At 43.0% G+C, this 18483-nt stretch overlaps 2 protein-coding genes across 7 annotated transcripts; one reads left to right on the forward strand and one right to left on the reverse strand.

Annotated features, from left to right (window-relative positions):
• Positions 1-302: 302 nt before the first annotated feature.
• On the reverse strand, positions 303-2739 carry LOC106641835 (aaRS-interacting multifunctional protein 2). The gene is made up of 4 exons (XM_014356372.2): positions 2204-2739; positions 1111-1302; positions 804-1029; positions 303-734 (listed from the first exon to the last, which is right to left on the reverse strand). The coding sequence occupies exons 1-4, from the start codon at positions 2348-2350 to the stop codon at positions 364-366; spliced, it is 936 nt and encodes a 311-aa protein (XP_014211858.2). The 5' UTR covers positions 2351-2739; the 3' UTR covers positions 303-363.
• Positions 2136-17315, forward strand: E(bx) (nucleosome-remodeling factor subunit NURF301 E(bx)). 6 transcript variants are annotated; one of them, XM_089596029.1, is made up of 23 exons: positions 2136-2484; positions 3570-6592; positions 6923-7205; positions 7290-7498; positions 7588-9063; positions 9202-10049; positions 10138-10319; positions 10410-10731; positions 10802-11111; positions 11197-11332; positions 11530-11786; positions 11873-12013; positions 12085-12701; positions 12907-13123; positions 13194-13883; positions 14024-14281; positions 14391-14694; positions 14773-14932; positions 15025-15272; positions 15346-15513; positions 15602-15797; positions 15921-16005; positions 16094-17315. In XM_089596029.1, the coding sequence occupies exons 2-23, from the start codon at positions 5320-5322 to the stop codon at positions 16294-16296; spliced, it is 8583 nt and encodes a 2860-aa protein (XP_089452155.1). In that variant the 5' UTR covers positions 2136-2484; positions 3570-5319; the 3' UTR covers positions 16297-17315. The 6 variants fall into 6 exon arrangements, with proteins under 6 accessions (XP_089452155.1, XP_089452154.1, XP_089452158.1 ...); XM_089596028.1 differs by having other exon boundaries at positions 2137-2484; positions 12082-12701; XM_089596032.1 differs by having other exon boundaries at positions 2137-2484; positions 12082-12701; positions 14430-14694.
• Positions 17316-18483: the final 1168 nt, after the last annotated feature.

The raw sequence follows: 18483 nt of genomic DNA on the forward strand, positions 1-18483 counted from the left end.
ACTTCGCATGAGTAGACATTGTAATTTAGATTACAAAGTAGGATTTATAATAAATTAACATAAGTATCGTGCGTTTTTGTGACAAGATATCTCATTGTTATTCATAGAAGCTTAATTGCTCCTGTGACACTGCCAATACATTTTTATGTTCAAATTTTCTATTATTTATAAACGATTGTAAGAAAGATCGGAAATAGTTTCATTGTAATACATGATTTGTTTAGAAATATATAATCTTTATAATAAAATACAATATTTTGTTTTCCGTACGCTTCTACACTTGAGAAAAAATAGACCCAGTGTTTAAATAGAATGATTAACATTTTATTTAAATACCTGTACAAAATACAATTGTTGATCATGTCAATCAGACAAAAATGTTTCCTCGCACAAGTCAAACCACGTTTTCAGTTTACTCGGTATTTTGTTGTTGGACTCACGCTTAAGTACCGACCATACTGCTATATCAACAATCGAAGGATATAATGAGTTCAGAAGCCACGGATTTTCTCCCAAATAGGTGGCAAACTTGACAATTGTGGCATTCTTCTGTCTAGCATCATCATACGGCAATTGAAGGCACAAATCTAACACATTGTCAATGGATATTGACACTTCTGGCTGCAATTCCTCGTAATTGTACTCTTCTACTAATCTTGCGAGGTAACGTAAGATATTTGCTTCACCCTCAAACGGAAAATCGTATACTCTGGTGATGAGTTGAGTATCTTTGACTAAAACAGATATATTTCAGTAATGCATAGAGAAAAAAAGTAGCAATGAGATTAACTGAATCTTCATACCATTTTTCCATATGAGTGTTACATCAATGTTGTGGTAAGGATAGACCCTGGCAGTGGTCAGCAATTTATCTTCGAAAGCTGAATTCCTCGCCACTGCACCGTAACACGAATTTGTATGAACTTTCACATTGAACTTGGTATCCGTCCAGATCCTCTGAAGGGCTAATACAACGTAGGGGGGACTGGCTGGATTTGCATTAACGATGATTTCTGCATTGACTGGAGACTGAAAAAATTCATCCGGAATAAAAACAAGAAATAAAGAGACCAAGACCATCAGAACCAAGAATCATAAAAATCTTTTTACCTGATGACATTCGACTTTCTTGTTTTTAAATGCAGTTTTAATCTCTATCTTTAAGGGTTCTAGCTCCAGCCTGGTAAAATCATTCAAACGAACAGCAATGGTGAGCTGATCCAGGTAGGACTTCAATTCAAAAACTTCCTTCAGAATTTTCGCTTGTCTGGCTTCCAGAAAATCGTACTCTGGTATAAGTTTCTGTGTCATTGATTCAACAACAAAAAAAAAAAAAAATAAATAAATAAAAAAATAATCTCTCATTATCTCGCATCTCACATTTTACAACACTTTTAGAGGTTCAGACAGTAGAGTTGTCTAGAACTAATGCTAGTGTTTGATGATTTTATGATTTTCCAACATGCAGTAGAGAGTAGAAACCAGGAGGAACGGCTCAGCGATTGACAACGCGGCTAGCCCATCTTTGCAACACATTAGTTTGGGTGAAGGTGGTCTTTGGCACATTATACACACCATTTCCAACATATCGCAAAAGAGATTGTTGAAAGGAAGGAAAATAACCAGTAAACAACTCACTTAGGTATGTACTTACTTACAGTAGTGCACTAGTCGCCGTTTCGCTCGTGCATGACAGTGACGTTTTTATGCACATCTCTCGTATACTTAATATACTTAATTCCCGCATAACATAGCAGGGGGGGCAAAATAGCAAGGAGAGATACCATCCTTGCCTCAGTCAGTGAGCAGTGTTCTCGCGGTCGCGACGGCGCATATCACCTCGTCGTCTACGTCTCTACGTGGGCTTGCGACGCAGAAGAAACAAACAAACCAACGAACGACCGGTTGTTACATTGCACGCGCGGAGCAAACATCACCCTTGTCCCAATAATCAAGTAAACGAAAAAAATCACCCTGTCGACTTGTGCAACCTACTGCAAGTAAGCTTATACTTACGCGACTAGACATGGCCATCAGTGTAACCGCGGTATTCGAGAGTGCCAGCCGCGCCGCGAGTCGTTATGGAGGAAAAAGACCTGCAGAGCATCGGGGCCCAGGAGCGCCGCGTGCGAGCTCCTTGGAGCCCCGGCTCGTCTCTTCCACCGATCACCGAACCCCGGGGCATCTTAAGCAAGCGGGTAACCTGGCGTCCAAAGTCGTCCTCGATGTCCATGCTGTATTGGTCTTCGTCGACACGCGCCTCTCCGCCGTGGATCTTTGGCAGCTCGTACATCACCTTCGGCAGAGGTATTTGCTCGGGCAGGGCTACGATTGGCTTCAGGGCGTACATCCTCCTTGATCGGAAACTAACCTCACACTCGTCGTCCTCGGAGCGGCCTCGGACTGCTGCTTTTTCACCAAGAGGCGGCCATATTTTCTTTCAGATTCCTCTCGTCGAGACGTCGACGCGTGCAGTATACAGAGGTATAGCTCCTTCTCTCTCTATTTGTATGTACTTTTGTATTTTACAAATCTGCTGCTGTTGCGCTTCACTTGTCTCGTTGTCTCATTTGTCTACAAAGAGTACCAGTGTACCTAGTCATACACGCACGCCCACACACGACACAAAAATTTACCGACCGACTGATTGTCAAACAGAGAGCTTTCAAATTCAAATCAACGCGCGGCGCGCTTCCGCGATCGTTTATATTCAAAGTTTGAATTTCAAACGGCCCGCCACGATCGCGCGCGCAAGTCCCAGTCTCGGAGTAGCGCTGAAGAGAGAGGGGTCGGGGGAGGGGTAATTGTTTTTAAAAAGCTGGGCCCGTGCACTCGATCAAATTTTTTGGGCTCACTGCATACGAACCCTTTACCGTACTGTCTGTGCAAGCTAAAATAACAATTAAAAAAAAAAAAAAAAATGGTTTTACATCAGGTGGTGGAATGGTAATTGAATTTCCTTCAAAAATATGGCGACGCTTCCCAACATACCCAACAATCAAACGACACGCATACCCACGCGCTATTCCTCTGCATGAGCCAAGCTGGCGATGAATGTCGAATTTGTCCCAGCAAACGTTAAAATTTGAACTGCATTTTTTCCCAGTCCTTTGATCAGCTGTTGGCGGCTGCATTGCATCAGTCGAGATAAATCGCTGCAGATAAATACGCGAATAAAACGAGCGTCCGCGGGTAGTAGAACTTCCGCGTGTGGCGCTGCCGTTTCTGTTACCTATACCATGTGATTCTGATTCCGTGTAATTTTCACACATGACACACCGTAACTACAAACTTCATTCGGGTGTTTGAGTCTGTATGGCTACATACTGATGTATCGCCCAGCATTTTTGACGTATCCACACTTTTTACACCTGTTGTCCAGCTTTCCCAGCCCCGCGCGCAACAAACTCCAACAATTATCTTACCGAGCTACAGATGGCGCTGGTCACGGGCATTGAATGAGAGAGACAAGGAGAAGTGCGCGTAGGCCGTAGCTGCGTTACTGCGTATGTGGAAAAAAAAAAAACTGTACTACTATACATATCGCGCTCCGTTAATCCGTTTTGCAGCTCGTCGACGGGCAAGTGCAAGTGTAGCCGCTGGTAATACAGGCAGTCCAGCCAGCCGAGCGCTGGGAAAGCTGCCGGTACTCTCTGTGATCTCCGACCTCGGCGAAGACGTCAACGCAACGGCCCTTTTGGAGAGAAAGGGATAAGTACCTCGATCAACTCGACGCGCAAGTGAGCAACCGAGCCGGACATTCATCCCCTCGATGCGTGTCGCGCGAGGGCAGCTATATACCAGCGAAGAAGAAGGGTAGAATAGATATCTTGTAGAGTGCAACAACACACGCAAACAAAGCTGGGCAAGTAGAAGTGCGCAGGTGCCGTGTGTGGTTGTTGGTGCCCCTCGACCCCTGTTGGCTAATATATACACACAATTGCGAGAGAAGAGAAAAAAACATCAAGCAGAGAAAAAGAAAGAGAACAAGCAACGCAAGCATCTTGCAATAATAAGGTTAGGACGAGCGTGTGTGTGTGTGTGTTCGCAGTTACAGTCCCGTGCGTTGTGTATAGCTTGCGTCAGAATCGTTTTGACCGAGTTGGGGGCCGTTTATAAATAATTTCAGGGCCGTTGGGACTCGAAAGAGCGGTTCCACCACGAGGCCCGGTTATCTGTACGTTTTTCGCGAATTGCAAATCTTTGCAGATACACCTTTTTTTTTTTTTTTTTTTTTTTCTTCATTTCGGAGCATCGCTGCGACCCCAGCGCCATACCCGGCAGGCCTCGACAAGCTCCCCGCAACAACGAGCCTCGCCATTGGTCGAAGTCTCTCTCTCTCTTGGTGAGGACAAAGAGAGAGATATAGGGCCCAGGAAACCCGCGGACGGTCCGCTTGCCCCTCGAGGCGACCTGTTGGCCGGGACCGTTTGTCGCAAGAAAAGAGTACGAGGTCGAGCCCTCTAGGTGTCTCAAATCGTGCTGAGCTCTTACACACACGCACACACACACAATCAGCGAAGGAGAAACAACAACGTCGTCGTCGTGCGTCTCTGTCGCGCTTACGCGATGATCGTTTGTGCGCGCGCGCGCTATCTCTCTCTTCGTCTCTACAGTACTTGCTCGCGCGCCCCGAGCCGAGCGCATCTCCAGTGTGTCTACAAGTACAACTCAGCTGTTGCGGCGGACTCGAGTGGCCCGCGGCGGGAAGAATAACCATCACCCAGGCCCCAGCCGACGACCACGTGACTCGGGGGGGACCCTGCTGCTCTTTGCCTAGCGCCCGCACTCTCACCATCACCTCTACAACACACAACTACACCTAGTGGATTTTCAATACGTATATGTATATATATATATATTTTCGACTCATTGCCACACAAATATACAGTACAGCTAGCCAATACTCACCGACACACGCGCAACTGCACGAACGCGCGCTTATGCTTGCGGCAGACATGGCGCATCACCAACAACGTATAACGTGAACGGCTGCTGGATGCATCAGGCCCCCTCGTCCGTGTGTGTGCCCTTGTCGTCGTCACAATTGTACACTGACAGTTAAGTGCGTGTGTTTCGTGTGTATGATATCGGTGCGCGGTGATAGTACGCGGGGGTGCAGGAATTGCAGGCACTGTGTGTTGACAAGAGCGCGCCACGTGCCGAGCAAGCGAGACGGAGCAACAAAAGTTACCGGGGGGGCAGAGAGAGAAGGGAAGGAGTCGTCAGCAGAGCAGCGTTGTTATTGTTGTTGTTTACACACGGACACATACCTAACATTCTAGCCCCCGGGGGTGGCGCGCGGGTGGTGCTGGTGCTATGTCCGCGCAACGCGCGCGCGGGCGAGGAGCCCGCGCGAGAAAGTCCATGCCCGCGGTAACCGAGCCCCGTTATGTCGACAGGGCCAGAAGAGCCTCGGTGGCTGCGGCGTTGGCGGCAGAGGAGCAACCTGACCCGAAGATGTCGGGGGGCCGGGGGGTCAGCAAACGCCGGGGCCGCCCACCCAAAACAGTCGTCATGGAACGCCCCAAGAAGTTCCAGTATCACTTGATGAAGAAGCCCAAGTACCTGCAACAACAGCAGCTGCAGCGCGCTGACTCCGAGAGCCGGGTGGGCTCGCAGCCTAGCACGCCGACAGCTTCAAGACCGGGCACTCCACTGGAACCAACAGAAGAGACGCCGGTACTTGGGACGAGACGTAGCACACGCAGCCGGCGCTCCAAGATCGGTACTCCGGCAGCCGTGGCCTCCAGCAGTGCGTCAGCGTCGAGAGCAGCGGCTACGCCGAGCGGAGGAGGTGGCAGGAAGAAGGGTGGATCGGGTTACGGTCGTCGAGGCTACAACACGAGCCTGGACTACCACGACTCCGAGTACCACTATGGCTCGGACTTTGGCGACGAGTCGGACGAGAAGAGCAACGACGACGACGACTTGTTGATGCAGAGTGAGGATGAGTCCTCGGAGAGCCTTGAGGAGCCCGATCCCTCGAGCGACAGTGACTTCTCGCTTTCGAGCTTTAGTACGGCCAGTGGGACGCCCAGACGAGCGCTCCTCGGTCAGCAGCGAGCCCCTAGTCCAGAGCCTCTCTGGCTGCAGAACCGCGAGATCCCGCAGCTCGAGTTGCCGCGCTCCTCCGACGATCTGCTCGTGACTCGTGACCTGGTGATGCCGTGCCTGTCGATCTACGAGGTGCTCCGGCACTTTCGCAACCTACTCAGGCTGTCGCCCTTTAGGTTTGAGGACTTTTGCGCAGCCATGGTCTGCGAGGACCAGAGTAATCTCCTAAACGAGATCCACATAACTTTGATCAAGGCTCTGCTGCGCGAGGAGGACTCCCAGCAGACGCACTTTGGGCCCCTCGACCAGAAAGACTCGGTGAACATAAGTTTGTACTTTGTGGACAATCTCACTTGGCCCGAGGCCCTCCGCTCTTACGTCGAAAGCGACAAGAGCTTTGACCAAAGCATTTTGGGCATCCTATCCAACAACGATTACCCGTTCGTTCCTATCGAGGACAGGCTCAAAATTTTGCAGTTCTTGACTGGACAGTTCCTTATAACCAACCCTGTGAGGGAGGATCTTCTCCACGAAGGTATGTGTGTTCGTTTTATTTCACCGTTATGTACTATCAAAACGCTCGGGTTTAGATAAGCATGATGTAACGTAACGTGCATTTGCATCAGAACCCTTAATCTGTTTGAATCATTTGTGATTATTTTAATCAAAACAGTAACTACCTCTTGAACCATTAATCAGCAATTACTATCCCTTTTTTTTCTGTTGGTTTGTTAATTATTTCATTCATAGCGTTTTTGACGTTGTAGAAGCAGCATCGAGTGATTTATTGTGCAAAATATGTACTTTTGAATTAAGAGCATACTTTAACTTCTCTAAATAATCCGATACGCCATTGTCGTTACAGGAGCCAAAGATTACGATGACCATTGTAGAGTCTGTCATCGATTAGGCGACTTGTTGTGCTGTGAGACGTGTCCAGCAGTTTTTCACTTGGAGTGTGTTGATCCGCCGCTTCGCGATGTACCGCCAGAAGATTGGCAATGTAATATATGTAAAGCTCACAAAATAACTGGCGTTATGGACTGTTTGCCGGATGTTGAAAAAAACGGTCTGCTGTGTAGGCAAGAACACTTAGGCTTCGACAGACATGGACGAAAGTACTGGTTTCTCGTCAGAAGGGTTTTCGTGTATGCATCCACATCTATGAACACATATCCCGAATTTTTCGTGTGTCTCTCGATAATCATGAATTATTTTATTAATTTTTTCAGTGAAAGCGAGGATGGAGAAATATGGTACTACAGTATGCCCTCACAACTGGAAGAACTAATGGACTCGTTGGATCAAAATGACATGGAAGTAGCCTTGTTCAGAGAATTGTCTGATTATAAGGATGAAATCGTCCGTCAAATGGAGATTACTGTCACCATCACGAATCAGTATAAAGGCAACAAAAAATCCTACTTGGAGGTGGAGAACAGTGCGTGTTTTGTTTTTTATCATTTACATGTAAATAATCTTATAACACAGTTTCATTAATCATTAATTTGAATACTTTGTATTATCCAGGTATCATTTTGAAGATGCAGAAAGAGCGTCAAGAGAAATTAGAGAAAGAAGAGGAAGAAAGAAAGGAAAAAGAAAAACAAGACGCCAAGGAAATGGTTCGCAAAATGCACGAAGATTCAGAGTCGACGGAGCAGCCGATTGCGACATCTGCTCAGATGGAAAGCACAAGCCAAGAGCCCAACGAAGAGCAAAAATCGGATGAAGCGATTGACGGAAAAAGTGCAAGTGTGAACGAAGAAAACAGTAACAAAAGTAAGGTTGAGGGCGAAAGTATGGAAACCGATGAGCTGACGGAGGGTGCCGATGGTAAGAAGAATAACATCGTGACCAGATCGAAAACCGGAGCATTGACGCCTAGAACGTCGAACGCTAGTGAGATAGTAAAAAAGAAGGAAGCCGGCATCGTGCCGAAGGAAGACTCGGAGAAAAGCGAAAAAACCCTCAAGGAAGAGACCGAGAACGCCCGTCTAACGCGTCAGAAGTCGTTGCAAATCGCGACGGGCATGCATCTGTACAAGCTCGGCATGGACAACACTTTCAAGTCGTACATTAATCAATTCACAACGAACCCGATAGCGCTCAATAAGGCACAACGCAACGAGGAGCGCGACAAGAAGCGCCATTTGTCTCACAAGTTTGCCCTCAGCCAAAGCGTGGACTTCAAGTGGATCGGTAGCCTCACGGGATCCAAGGCCCTTCTGATCCAGACTCTGCGTCAAACTCTCCTGCAGCTCGAGAGCAGCATCCAGGCACCGTTTATGCACACGAATTGGCCGGTACTGCGCAAGCCGTGGACAACTGCCGTCAGTGGTTGCCTCAACCCGCGAGATTTTGCGCGCGCGCTCATCGCCCTGCAAGCTTGCATAAAGTCGGTTGTCTTTGCAAGCGTCTGGCACGAGCAGCTCGGCCACGTAAAACTGCAGCGCGTTACTGCTTTAGAGCGCGAGGAAAAGAAGCGCCTCGACAAGAAGGAGAAAAAGGAAAAGGAGGACGAGGAAGAGCGCAACCGATTGACGTATAACTTTGTCAAGTATACTCTGGGCTTGCGTCACCAGATCTACAAACAAAAAGGTGAAGAATACCGTGTGCATGGCCAGTGGGGCTGGCTCTGGATCTCGGCTAGTCGGAGGTACAAGCTTCAAGACTCTACTAAAATGGGTCTGCGCAAGGGACCACAGAAGATTATAGTCCAAGTATGCGATCAGGATAACGTGAAGATTTTGACGGTCGATCCGCCTACCTACGAGTACTTAATCAAAGAGTTTAGTTCGTCCGAAAACATCGATAGCTGTGGCACAATTAAGCAGGAAGTTAAGTCGGAAGATTCCGAGGCTGAAAAGAAAAATGAATCGACCAAGCAGGAAAATGAAAGTGAAGATAACAAGGTGAGTGAAGGCAAGGACGTCAAGCCGGAAATAAGTGACGAAAAATCGGAGATCAAGGAAGAGTCCCCTGCAACTAGAGTAAACTTACCAGGTGAGGGTAATTGTAATTAATCAATTTAGCTTAATACAAAAAAAAATCAATTTTTCTCATATTTAAAACAATAAACACAAATAATAGCACTATATAAGTTTTACGCGCATAGTATAAACACAAAGTTTGTTATTACAGCAGTCGGTGCAATACCTAAAAAAATTTCAGTTTTGTCAGGTATCAAGATCCAAAAGGTTCTCAAGCCAGTGACGTCTGCCGAAGAGATCGACGTAACAAAAATCTTGACATCTAGCCGAGTGTTATACCCAAAAATTGCTAAAAAAACACGAATCGACGACTTCCTCGCTAGACGCACGCACTTGAAAACATTGGAAGAACGACGACTGTTGTCCCAGTCTGAGAAACTCAAAGAGCAAGCCAGCCTAAAAGCCATCGATGAGTCAAAAGGGATCACCACCGACTCAATCGGAGGTCCAGCCGGTGATGCAAATCTGCAAAACATCTTGTCGGACAACAAGCAAACGCCCAACAAAATCGTCACTCCGGCAGTGAAGAACCTGATCAGCGTGGCCATGAAGCAGCGCATGCAACAGGTCAAAGTGCAATACTTCAATCTGACTCGGTTACTCGATAAGAACCCGGTTTGCTACTCACGGTACTGCAATTCGGCAAATAAGAGCTTGCTGAACAAAAACTCCTTGCAAAATATCGCCGTCAACTGCTATTCACCGCTCTGTCTTAAGAAGATTAAGCTCAGGCGCGATCTTTTGGTGCTGTTGAGGAAGGTCAATGAATTAGGTAGCCAACAAAACGTTACCGTGACGGGACCTATGCCAATGGGACAAATAGCTACTGTCAAAACAGAAACAGCTAAGGATGGCAAAGAAAATATAGTCAAAAAAGAAGCGGATTCGGCAAGCACTGATGAAAAACCAAGCGACGCCGCCCAAAGCGAAGCGACAATTACATCCCAGGATGGCGGTGGTGATGCTCCTAGTGCTAAAAAGATAAAAACCGAACCAGTGGTAAGTGTTGAAATTAACCAGTATAATAATACTACAAGATGGAGGAATTGACGATTTGGACACTTGATAATGTTGAAAAACTTTTCAGGAAAAGACCGATGATGAGGTAAAAAGTGATCAAGTTGTTGTAACCACAAATAATGTCATTACAACTACCACGGTGACAACGACCACGCAAACGATAAAGAGTGTCGACGGTGTCGTTCAGAATTTGCAAGAAACCACTACTTCTTGCAACTCGATAGACGTGAAGTCTGAAGTGAAATCAAGGTAATTGTAATTTTCAAGTAAATTACGAGAGTGATACTGTATTTTTAACTTTAGTTTCTTTATTACTGACTTTATATAAAATTTATTCAGAACGTCACCAAAAACAATGACAATAGTGAATCGAAGAGGTAGAACCGTGCAAAGGACGATCCAGACCAAAGAGATGACCGCCGATGGCACGGAAAAAATATACTCTGCGATTTCAACGGAAGGAAAAGTGTACTTGAAAAAAGTGGCTGTTTCCCTAGCCGACAGAAAAAAGAAGCGCACGCCGGTGAAATACCCTCTGTGCTCGACATTCTGCACGAAAACCAAGCATCGCAGTATATTGGTTCTCCCTCAGCACGAGTTGAGGAAATTGGCGCGCGCCGGTGGCAAACAACCTGTTCAAGGATTCCACCATATAGCGAAGGTTTGTAGTAATCACGCACCAATGTGACCACCCAAATTATATATGTTTATAAATAATTTCTTGACTTTAGGCAAATATGGCAGTGTGGCCTTACCCCTGTTCAAGGCCTCTTTTCAAGACTTGTTGGTTGTATCGAACCGTTGGCTTGAAATCTCTCGCAGCCGCAGCTCTTCAGCTAAGAATAATGTGGTCGTGTATAAGGTGGGACGACGTTAACACAAAGCCTTTGTCGAATGATGGAAAACATCAAATCACCACTGACACGGAAATCATGTCCCTTGAAATATTAAAACACCGACACGTTGGCCAGTTTATGGACAAGACGCAATACCTCCGTCGTAAAGTCGTCATTCCATTGGAATTGCCAAAACAAGTGAGAGGTCAGTTGACAGTGTTTGATTAATCGTTTATTATTTTTTTTTTTTTGTTATATTACTTTGATTATAACGTATTACTCAATTGTAGAAGTAACGTCGATACGTAGTGGCCTACGCAAGAGAAAACGACCAGAATCGCCTCAAAGTACAGAACCCCAAGTGTCAGAAGAGTGGGTTGATGAGGATAAACTTGAACTGTGGGAGATAAAACAATATGGTGAAAGGTACAAAGTATATTTGTTATGAATTTCGTTTGGTAAACCCCTTGCACCGTGAAACTGTCGCACTCCTTATTCTTGCACTACCTGGAAACTCATTTGGCATTTGTTTAATTAACTGCATTAAAAGAAATCTGCATCCATCCTAACACCACTTTACACTAACCCCTGTGCTTGGTGTGTGTGTCCATTCTTGTTTTTAGGGTAGAAAAGGCTAATACTCAAGTTATTACTAGGAGTAGATCCGGACCACAGACCGTTATATTAAACAGTAATAAAAATGCTGCGGGAGATCAACTTGTCAGTGGCAAAGTCTCTGCAGAAGAAATCAAAGAAAAGATGGAGCAACAACTCAAAATACAACGAGCAGCTCATCAACAGAAACGAGCATTGGAAAATCTGAAAAATCCAGGTACCCCTGGTTCTCAACTTGTGAAAGTTACTACCAATTCTAATCAAGGTACTGTTTAATTTTCTTCACTTTGTGTCATAACGAGTACTGAGAATAGTTTAGTTGTAAACCAATATGTAATGCTTGTATTTCAGAAGGTACCGTAAAACTGGTAACCAAAGTTGCCATGCCTACGAATTCTAATACACCACAAGGTAAAACTCAGTTGACTTCAATTTTGACTACACCAAATCAAAACAAGTTTATCGGCACTAGACGAATTTACATGACCAAAGGTAATGAATTGTCTACTTGCTGTCACGTTTTTAGAGTTTTTTTTTTTACACAATTTTTGAATTCGCAGCAGCGGACGGAACAACTAGAGTAATTACGGGACCGACAAGCATACTGCCGAAAACTAACCAGCAAGGACAAACGCCCAATCACCCGATGCTTGCAAAAGCCACTGCGACTCCGAGTACGCCTGTCCCAGCTGCTCCACAAAAAGTTCAAATATTGCGAGGTCCGGACGGCAAACTGCAAGTTCGGGGTCTCATGCCTGGCCAGCAGCTAGTTCAAATGCCGGATGGCAAATTGCACGTCCTCAATACCAGTCAGACAGTCTCACCGAGCCCAAGCCCGCAGCAAGCGGTAGCCGCTGTAAATACGCCGGTCAGTAGCGGTCCGGCTACTCCAACAATCGTGAAAACAACGAATCCTAAGATGGTGGCGAATATTATCAAGGCAGCAACCTCGACGACACCGACAACTGTGACGAAAATGGTGACTCCAATGAAAACGACGAACCAACAGTTGGATCAGATGAAGCTAAAACCAACTGCTGTGCAGTTGCAGCAAGTCATGCCAGCGGGGCAAAAGGTTAAAGCTGCTATTGTCAACTCTGGCGGGATCGTCACGACTCCCGTAGCTCCCAAAAACACATTCGTCATTGCTAATACTGGCCAGATCGTACAGGGCACGCAAGTGAGTTATCTTTGTTTTTTCCTTCAGAAATATAATACTAATAACTCTAGAAGAGATTTTTCACGTGCATGAAGTATTCATTAACGTGTAAAAATTTCAATACGTTTATTAATCAATCAATTGTCACTCTTAACTCTATATGTGTAACAATACTCTTAAATTCATGTACGTACGTGATTGATGATGTGATTATTTAAAATTATAGATTCTTTCTCCTGGTCAGATGATTGCCACGAATCAAATAGTAGTTAACAATCCAGCTTTGGCGCAGCAATTAGCGTCTGGTAAAGCCCAACTGGCTACTATAAATGGTCAGCAAGTTTTATTGCGTAATGCAACCGCGGCAAATCTGGTTCAGATAAACCCAAGTAATACTGGTATACTTGTAAAAAATGCCATTACTCCAGTTAAGACTCAAACAGGTTGGTGTTAACTCTTTCACAGAGCAAGTCTGAGAAAATTCCGCTGACACACATTTGTAAAATTTTGCAGTGACAACAGTTCAACATCAAACTCCAGCTACTCCACCACCGATGCCTGCGTTAACTAGCACTGGAACGACAACCAACAATGCAATAACAAATACACCAACTCCTGTGTCTGGAACATTTAATGCATCTGCAAGCTCGCCAAGCACACTCAGTGCACCCAGCACGCCTAACGCGCTTGCTACTGAAGCCACAACCCCTACACCTCCGTCTCCGGTATCGACAACGACGACTAGTCCGGCAGTAGCTGCTACAACAACACCGAGCAGTCCAGAAGTTCCTCCTCAGCTAGTCGGCCAACCACCGGGAACAGAGTTGAAGACGGTTATCGCTCAGGTCATCCAAACAGCCGAGGGTCCGCGCATAGTGCTCCATGGCTTGCAGTCAAGCAACTTCACGCCTAGCCAGCTGGCTCTGGTGCACCAGCAAGTCAAGCAACAGCTGGTCAAAGCTCAGGAGGCTGCTGGCAGGCAAGGTGTTCTTGGACCTACGAAGATTTATTTAACGGTTCAACCTGCTGCGGCGGCTCAAGCTCAGCAGGAACAGCAGCAACAACAACCACAGGAGCAACAGCAGAAACAAAAAGAAACGGTAAAGAGTCCAACTGCGACACCGATTAAGCAGGAGTCGTCCATGGTACCGATTATCAAGCAGGAACCTGAGACAACTCCGACTCCTCCTGTCAATGCAGCGGGTAATTTATAAATGTTTCAATTATTAATAAGTATATCCGCGTTATGACTAAAGTCACGTTAAAAGAAATGACATGAGTTTTTTTTATAGTCACACCTTTGTGTACATGAGATGCTATTAAGTTTTTCTTTACTCTTACAGACGTCAAGACTGAGGTCAAAGTGAAAATAGAACCAAAGAGTGAATCACCAGAAAAAGGCGTTCAGTCACCTCAAAAGACAAAAGTTCTTGTTCAACAAGTGCAAAGAGGAGCCCAACCAGCAGCTGCAGCTGCTGCAAAGACGCTAGACGAGTCTCAGAAAAGCAGCATTGCTAATGGACAACAGCCAGCTCTGGCGACCAAGGAATCTAAAAAATCGCCTGAAAAATTCGAAGTTACTACAGAATACATTCAACAAAGTAAGTATTTAACATTTTTCAGAAAAAAATCACTAAGCTTTCATGATCTTTCGACAAATCATCATTCGGGACCTCGTAACTGAGTCTCATTCATCACACCATTTTAAAGGCATAAAGTACGCGCTGAAACACGAAAGTCTTAATCCAGAAATGGAAGAAAAACTGCTGCAGCTGCAAAGGTATCACGAAAAACAGAGCAAGGGCTCGGAAGGTACGATAATGACCGTCCAGACTCCCAACTCGGCCACGCCCACGGCTGTTCGACCTCCAGCTCGCAAACGGCCTATGCCCGCGTTGACGACACCAGCTGCCGCTCACAACGCTAGCATCAACAAAGATGACAAAAGTTGGATGGGTGAGACGCCCAAGAGGAAACCACCACCCAGGCCGGAACCACGCGACGTGGTGTCGAGGTAAATAAATAGATCACGCATTTTTGTCCACTCACTTTTCATCTGTACTTCAATTAATTTATTTCTTGTTGAATCAAGGTCACACGTGGATGACAAGAACAATCGCGCCAACAAGATCAAAAGTGCACAGATGCACTCAAAAATGCAAGTTCTTTTGTTCAGGCATAAAGAACTCTTGAAAAAAGATATACTCAAGCGAAGAGCCATGCTTGAAAAAGATCTTCAAGTCGATGTTCAGGTAATGTTATGATTTTAATTCATCAAGCTGTTCATTTTGCTTAAACATGATGATGGTTTAACGCAATTTCTTTTGCCTATCCACAATTACAGAAAGACCTATCGGCCGAGATCGCCAACAGAACAAAAGCGGAGAGGCACAAGCAGGACGAGGTTAAAGTGGGCAGTGCTAAGCGTAAGGCGAATGCCCAACCTGCACAGCAAATCACTTCGCCGAACAAAAGTAGACCAAAGAAACATAAGAGCCATGGTCACCCGCTAGTTGTGGGCTCGTCTGGGACTCCCAGAATCAAAAAGGAAAAACTCTATTGTCTCTGCAGGACGCCTTACGACGAAACTAAGTGAGTATTTTTTTTTTTTTTTTTTTTTTGGAACAGCAATGAATAACTTATTGCTCAAACACTTGTTATACAGATTTTATGTTGGCTGTGACCTGTGTAACAATTGGTTCCACGGAGATTGCGTAGAAATAACCGAGGAAATGAGTAAAACTATGTCAGAATTCGTTTGTACCGAGTGTCGACATGCACGTGATACTCAAGAATTATATTGTCTATGCAAACAACCTTATGATGAATCTCAGTAAGATATTTTTTCTCACTCCTACACGTATTGAATTTATAACTTTTTTACGTAACTAATCCATTTGATTTAATTCTCGAATGTTTAGATTTTATATTTGCTGTGACAAGTGCCAGGATTGGTTCCACGGCAGATGTGTGGGTATTCTTCAATCAGAAGCTGACAATATCGATGAATATGTGTGTCCTAACTGTCAGCGAAATTCTTCTGTCAATTTCGCTAATATGAAAAATCTTAATGCGAAAGACCTTGAACTACTAAAAAAATTGATAAAACAAATACAGGTGAGACTTTGAATGATAAGGTGAAATTTAATACGTTGTGTAAACAACGTGGCTCTTCTTGGCCAGCTAAATTGCTGCATACATTATTAATTACAAAACTATAAAATCTACTTATACTTTCAGTTACATAAAAGTGCTTGGCCATTCATGGAACCAGTAGACCCTAATGAAGCACCAGACTATTATAAAGTCATCAAAGAACCAATGGGTAAGTTTCGTACATGTGTATGAAATTAATAGTCATTCTTATGACTACATTGTTTAATGCCTCTAATGTGAAATGTCTTATCTTTCAGATCTTCAAACCATCGAACTTAGAATAAACGATAGATCTTATAAGAAACTTAGCGAGTTTATAGGTGATATGACAAAGATATTTGACAATTGTCGTTATTACAATCCCAAAGAGTCGCCCTTCTTTAAGTGTGCAGAATCTTTGGAAACTTATTTTGTAAATAAGATTAAATGTTTAAGAGAAAAGTTCTCGGAAGGGAAGTGAAACTAAACATAAACTAAAAAAAGTGTCTATGTTGTAATTATCAAGTTATGTCTTGAAGTGATGAAGAAAATAGGTTAAAGTAAAGGGCAGAAATGTTCTGGTGTAGGATGCCATCATCTTTTATTCAATGAATTTGACATGATAAACGAAGAGAACATTGTGTCAAAAATTTTACGAAGATGGTATGTTGTCGATGTTTAAGAGATAATTTTTCAAACAAAAGATGTGCACTTTCAGACGTAAAAGTAATAAACTTCTATTTATTTTAATTAATAAAAGTACAAAATTAGATTATGATTAAAAAAAAATTTTATTTCATTCACATCTGATCTTTTGTAAAAAAAACAGACAGTCCTACTCGTTACAGCATTCTAATTAAAATATTAAAAACAACTACATTGCATTGTAAAATAATCAAATTTTAATAGAGATTGATAAATATTTGTTATATTTTAGTTATTTTTTAAAAGTAATTATACAGCATCAAAATAAATACATGCTTTTGTAAAATATAATAAATATTAGTCGGAAAGCACTTTTTGTTGGAAAATTCGTTTATGTAAAACGGAAACGAGTGCGGTTGTAAGAAAACTTGAGATAAATTTTTTACTTTCTAAATTAAATTTTTGAAAAACGAAAAAATATTTTTTTAAAAGGTATCTTTGAAAAAACTAGCTTTAAGATATTCAATAAATGAATACATTAAGGAGAGTGAAGTATGAAAGAATGAGCTGCAAGATGCATAATCTCATGCCAAATGAGTCAGTTTGTAAAGCCATGTTACACTTTGTCCTTCGTTACCCTTCACGTTCGAAACTATAAGATAATTTTAGATTAAGTATGTTAAGTTAAGAAAAAAATTGTACAGTATTAATTGTATGTAATTCAATTAAGGTTTTTTTTAATGCAAAGCTGATTAAATTTAATCCATCAATATACAAATTGAAAATGGATTTTTACATTTCCTGCACATCCATATCCAATATTTTTTTTCACTGTACCATCATTTGTTACACGCACTATACCCTAACAGTTGTACTTTTCTTTTTTTTTATTAAAGTGTTTATTTAAAATAAGTAATACTGATTGAAAAAATTGAATTAATCACTGTGTATATGTATAGTAGTCTTAATTTTAAATCATCATGTTTTTATTTTATGTAAGTTTCTTCCGACACATAATAAAGAAAAATTTACTTTGACAATTTATTAAATTTAATTTAGATAATCTTATTAAATATTAAATTATCAGTTTGGTCTCAAGTTTTTAAATATTGAGAAATTTAGATTTTCCTTTGAACTTTAATAAATTTTGGCGCCGAATTTTTTCATTTTTACGTGATAAGCAATTGTTTAGCAATATAACACTTAGATTATAGGTAGTGTACTGCTCTATTAGAGATTTTATGATCGTTTTTTAAATCACTGTATAGCTATTTTTAGCCATGTGAAGAGGTGCGACAGAGAACGGGTACGGTGGTTTTTTTGTGGTCATTTTACTCAAGAAGTACACCTATATTCACTATGTGTATGGATATATATATATTTTTTTTATATTCATCATCGCCCCTTAAGGGCTCAGACATGGCTATTTTGACACTATAAAGTGTATTTAGCCATACGTTGGGTTTAATAACAGTAGGGGGAAACGGTAGATAGATCGGTAGGTTTATTGAAGTACAAATCCCATCCAGAAAAAAACCTCATTCATTGATGAAATTTTTGTCCAGAGTGGGATTTGAACCCCGGCCATCAAGATCTGTAGGCAGACACGCTACCGACAGAGCCATCATGTGGCTCATAAATATATATATATATATATATATATATATATATATATATATATATATATGCTAGATAACCGATCTCAAAAAAAAAAAAAAAAAAAAAAAAAGTCCCAACGTCATATCATCGTCTCGCTTGCACTTATGCAATTTTTAAACAGAAAGATTGAGAACTGTCTGATGAACTAAAGGGCTGCTCCATGCTAAGCCCCAAACGAACCTAATAATGAGAAATGCCATTCGTATCGCGGCAAGATTAGAATTTTATCTAAATCTACGTATGTAACCGACCTCCACGTAAATAAACCGCCCCGAATAAAAAACAATACCTGCCGCAACTTTGCTAATGGATTTTTTACAATAATCTATGGAGGAAACCAAAGTTGCGGCAGTTTTTAGTTAGA

Source organism: Copidosoma floridanum, unplaced genomic scaffold, assembly GCF_036245765.1.
Source record: "Copidosoma floridanum isolate Cflo_tuat_1 unplaced genomic scaffold, Cflo_Japanese_pri ptg000029l, whole genome shotgun sequence".
Taxonomy (NCBI): Eukaryota; Metazoa; Arthropoda; class Insecta; order Hymenoptera; family Encyrtidae; genus Copidosoma; species Copidosoma floridanum.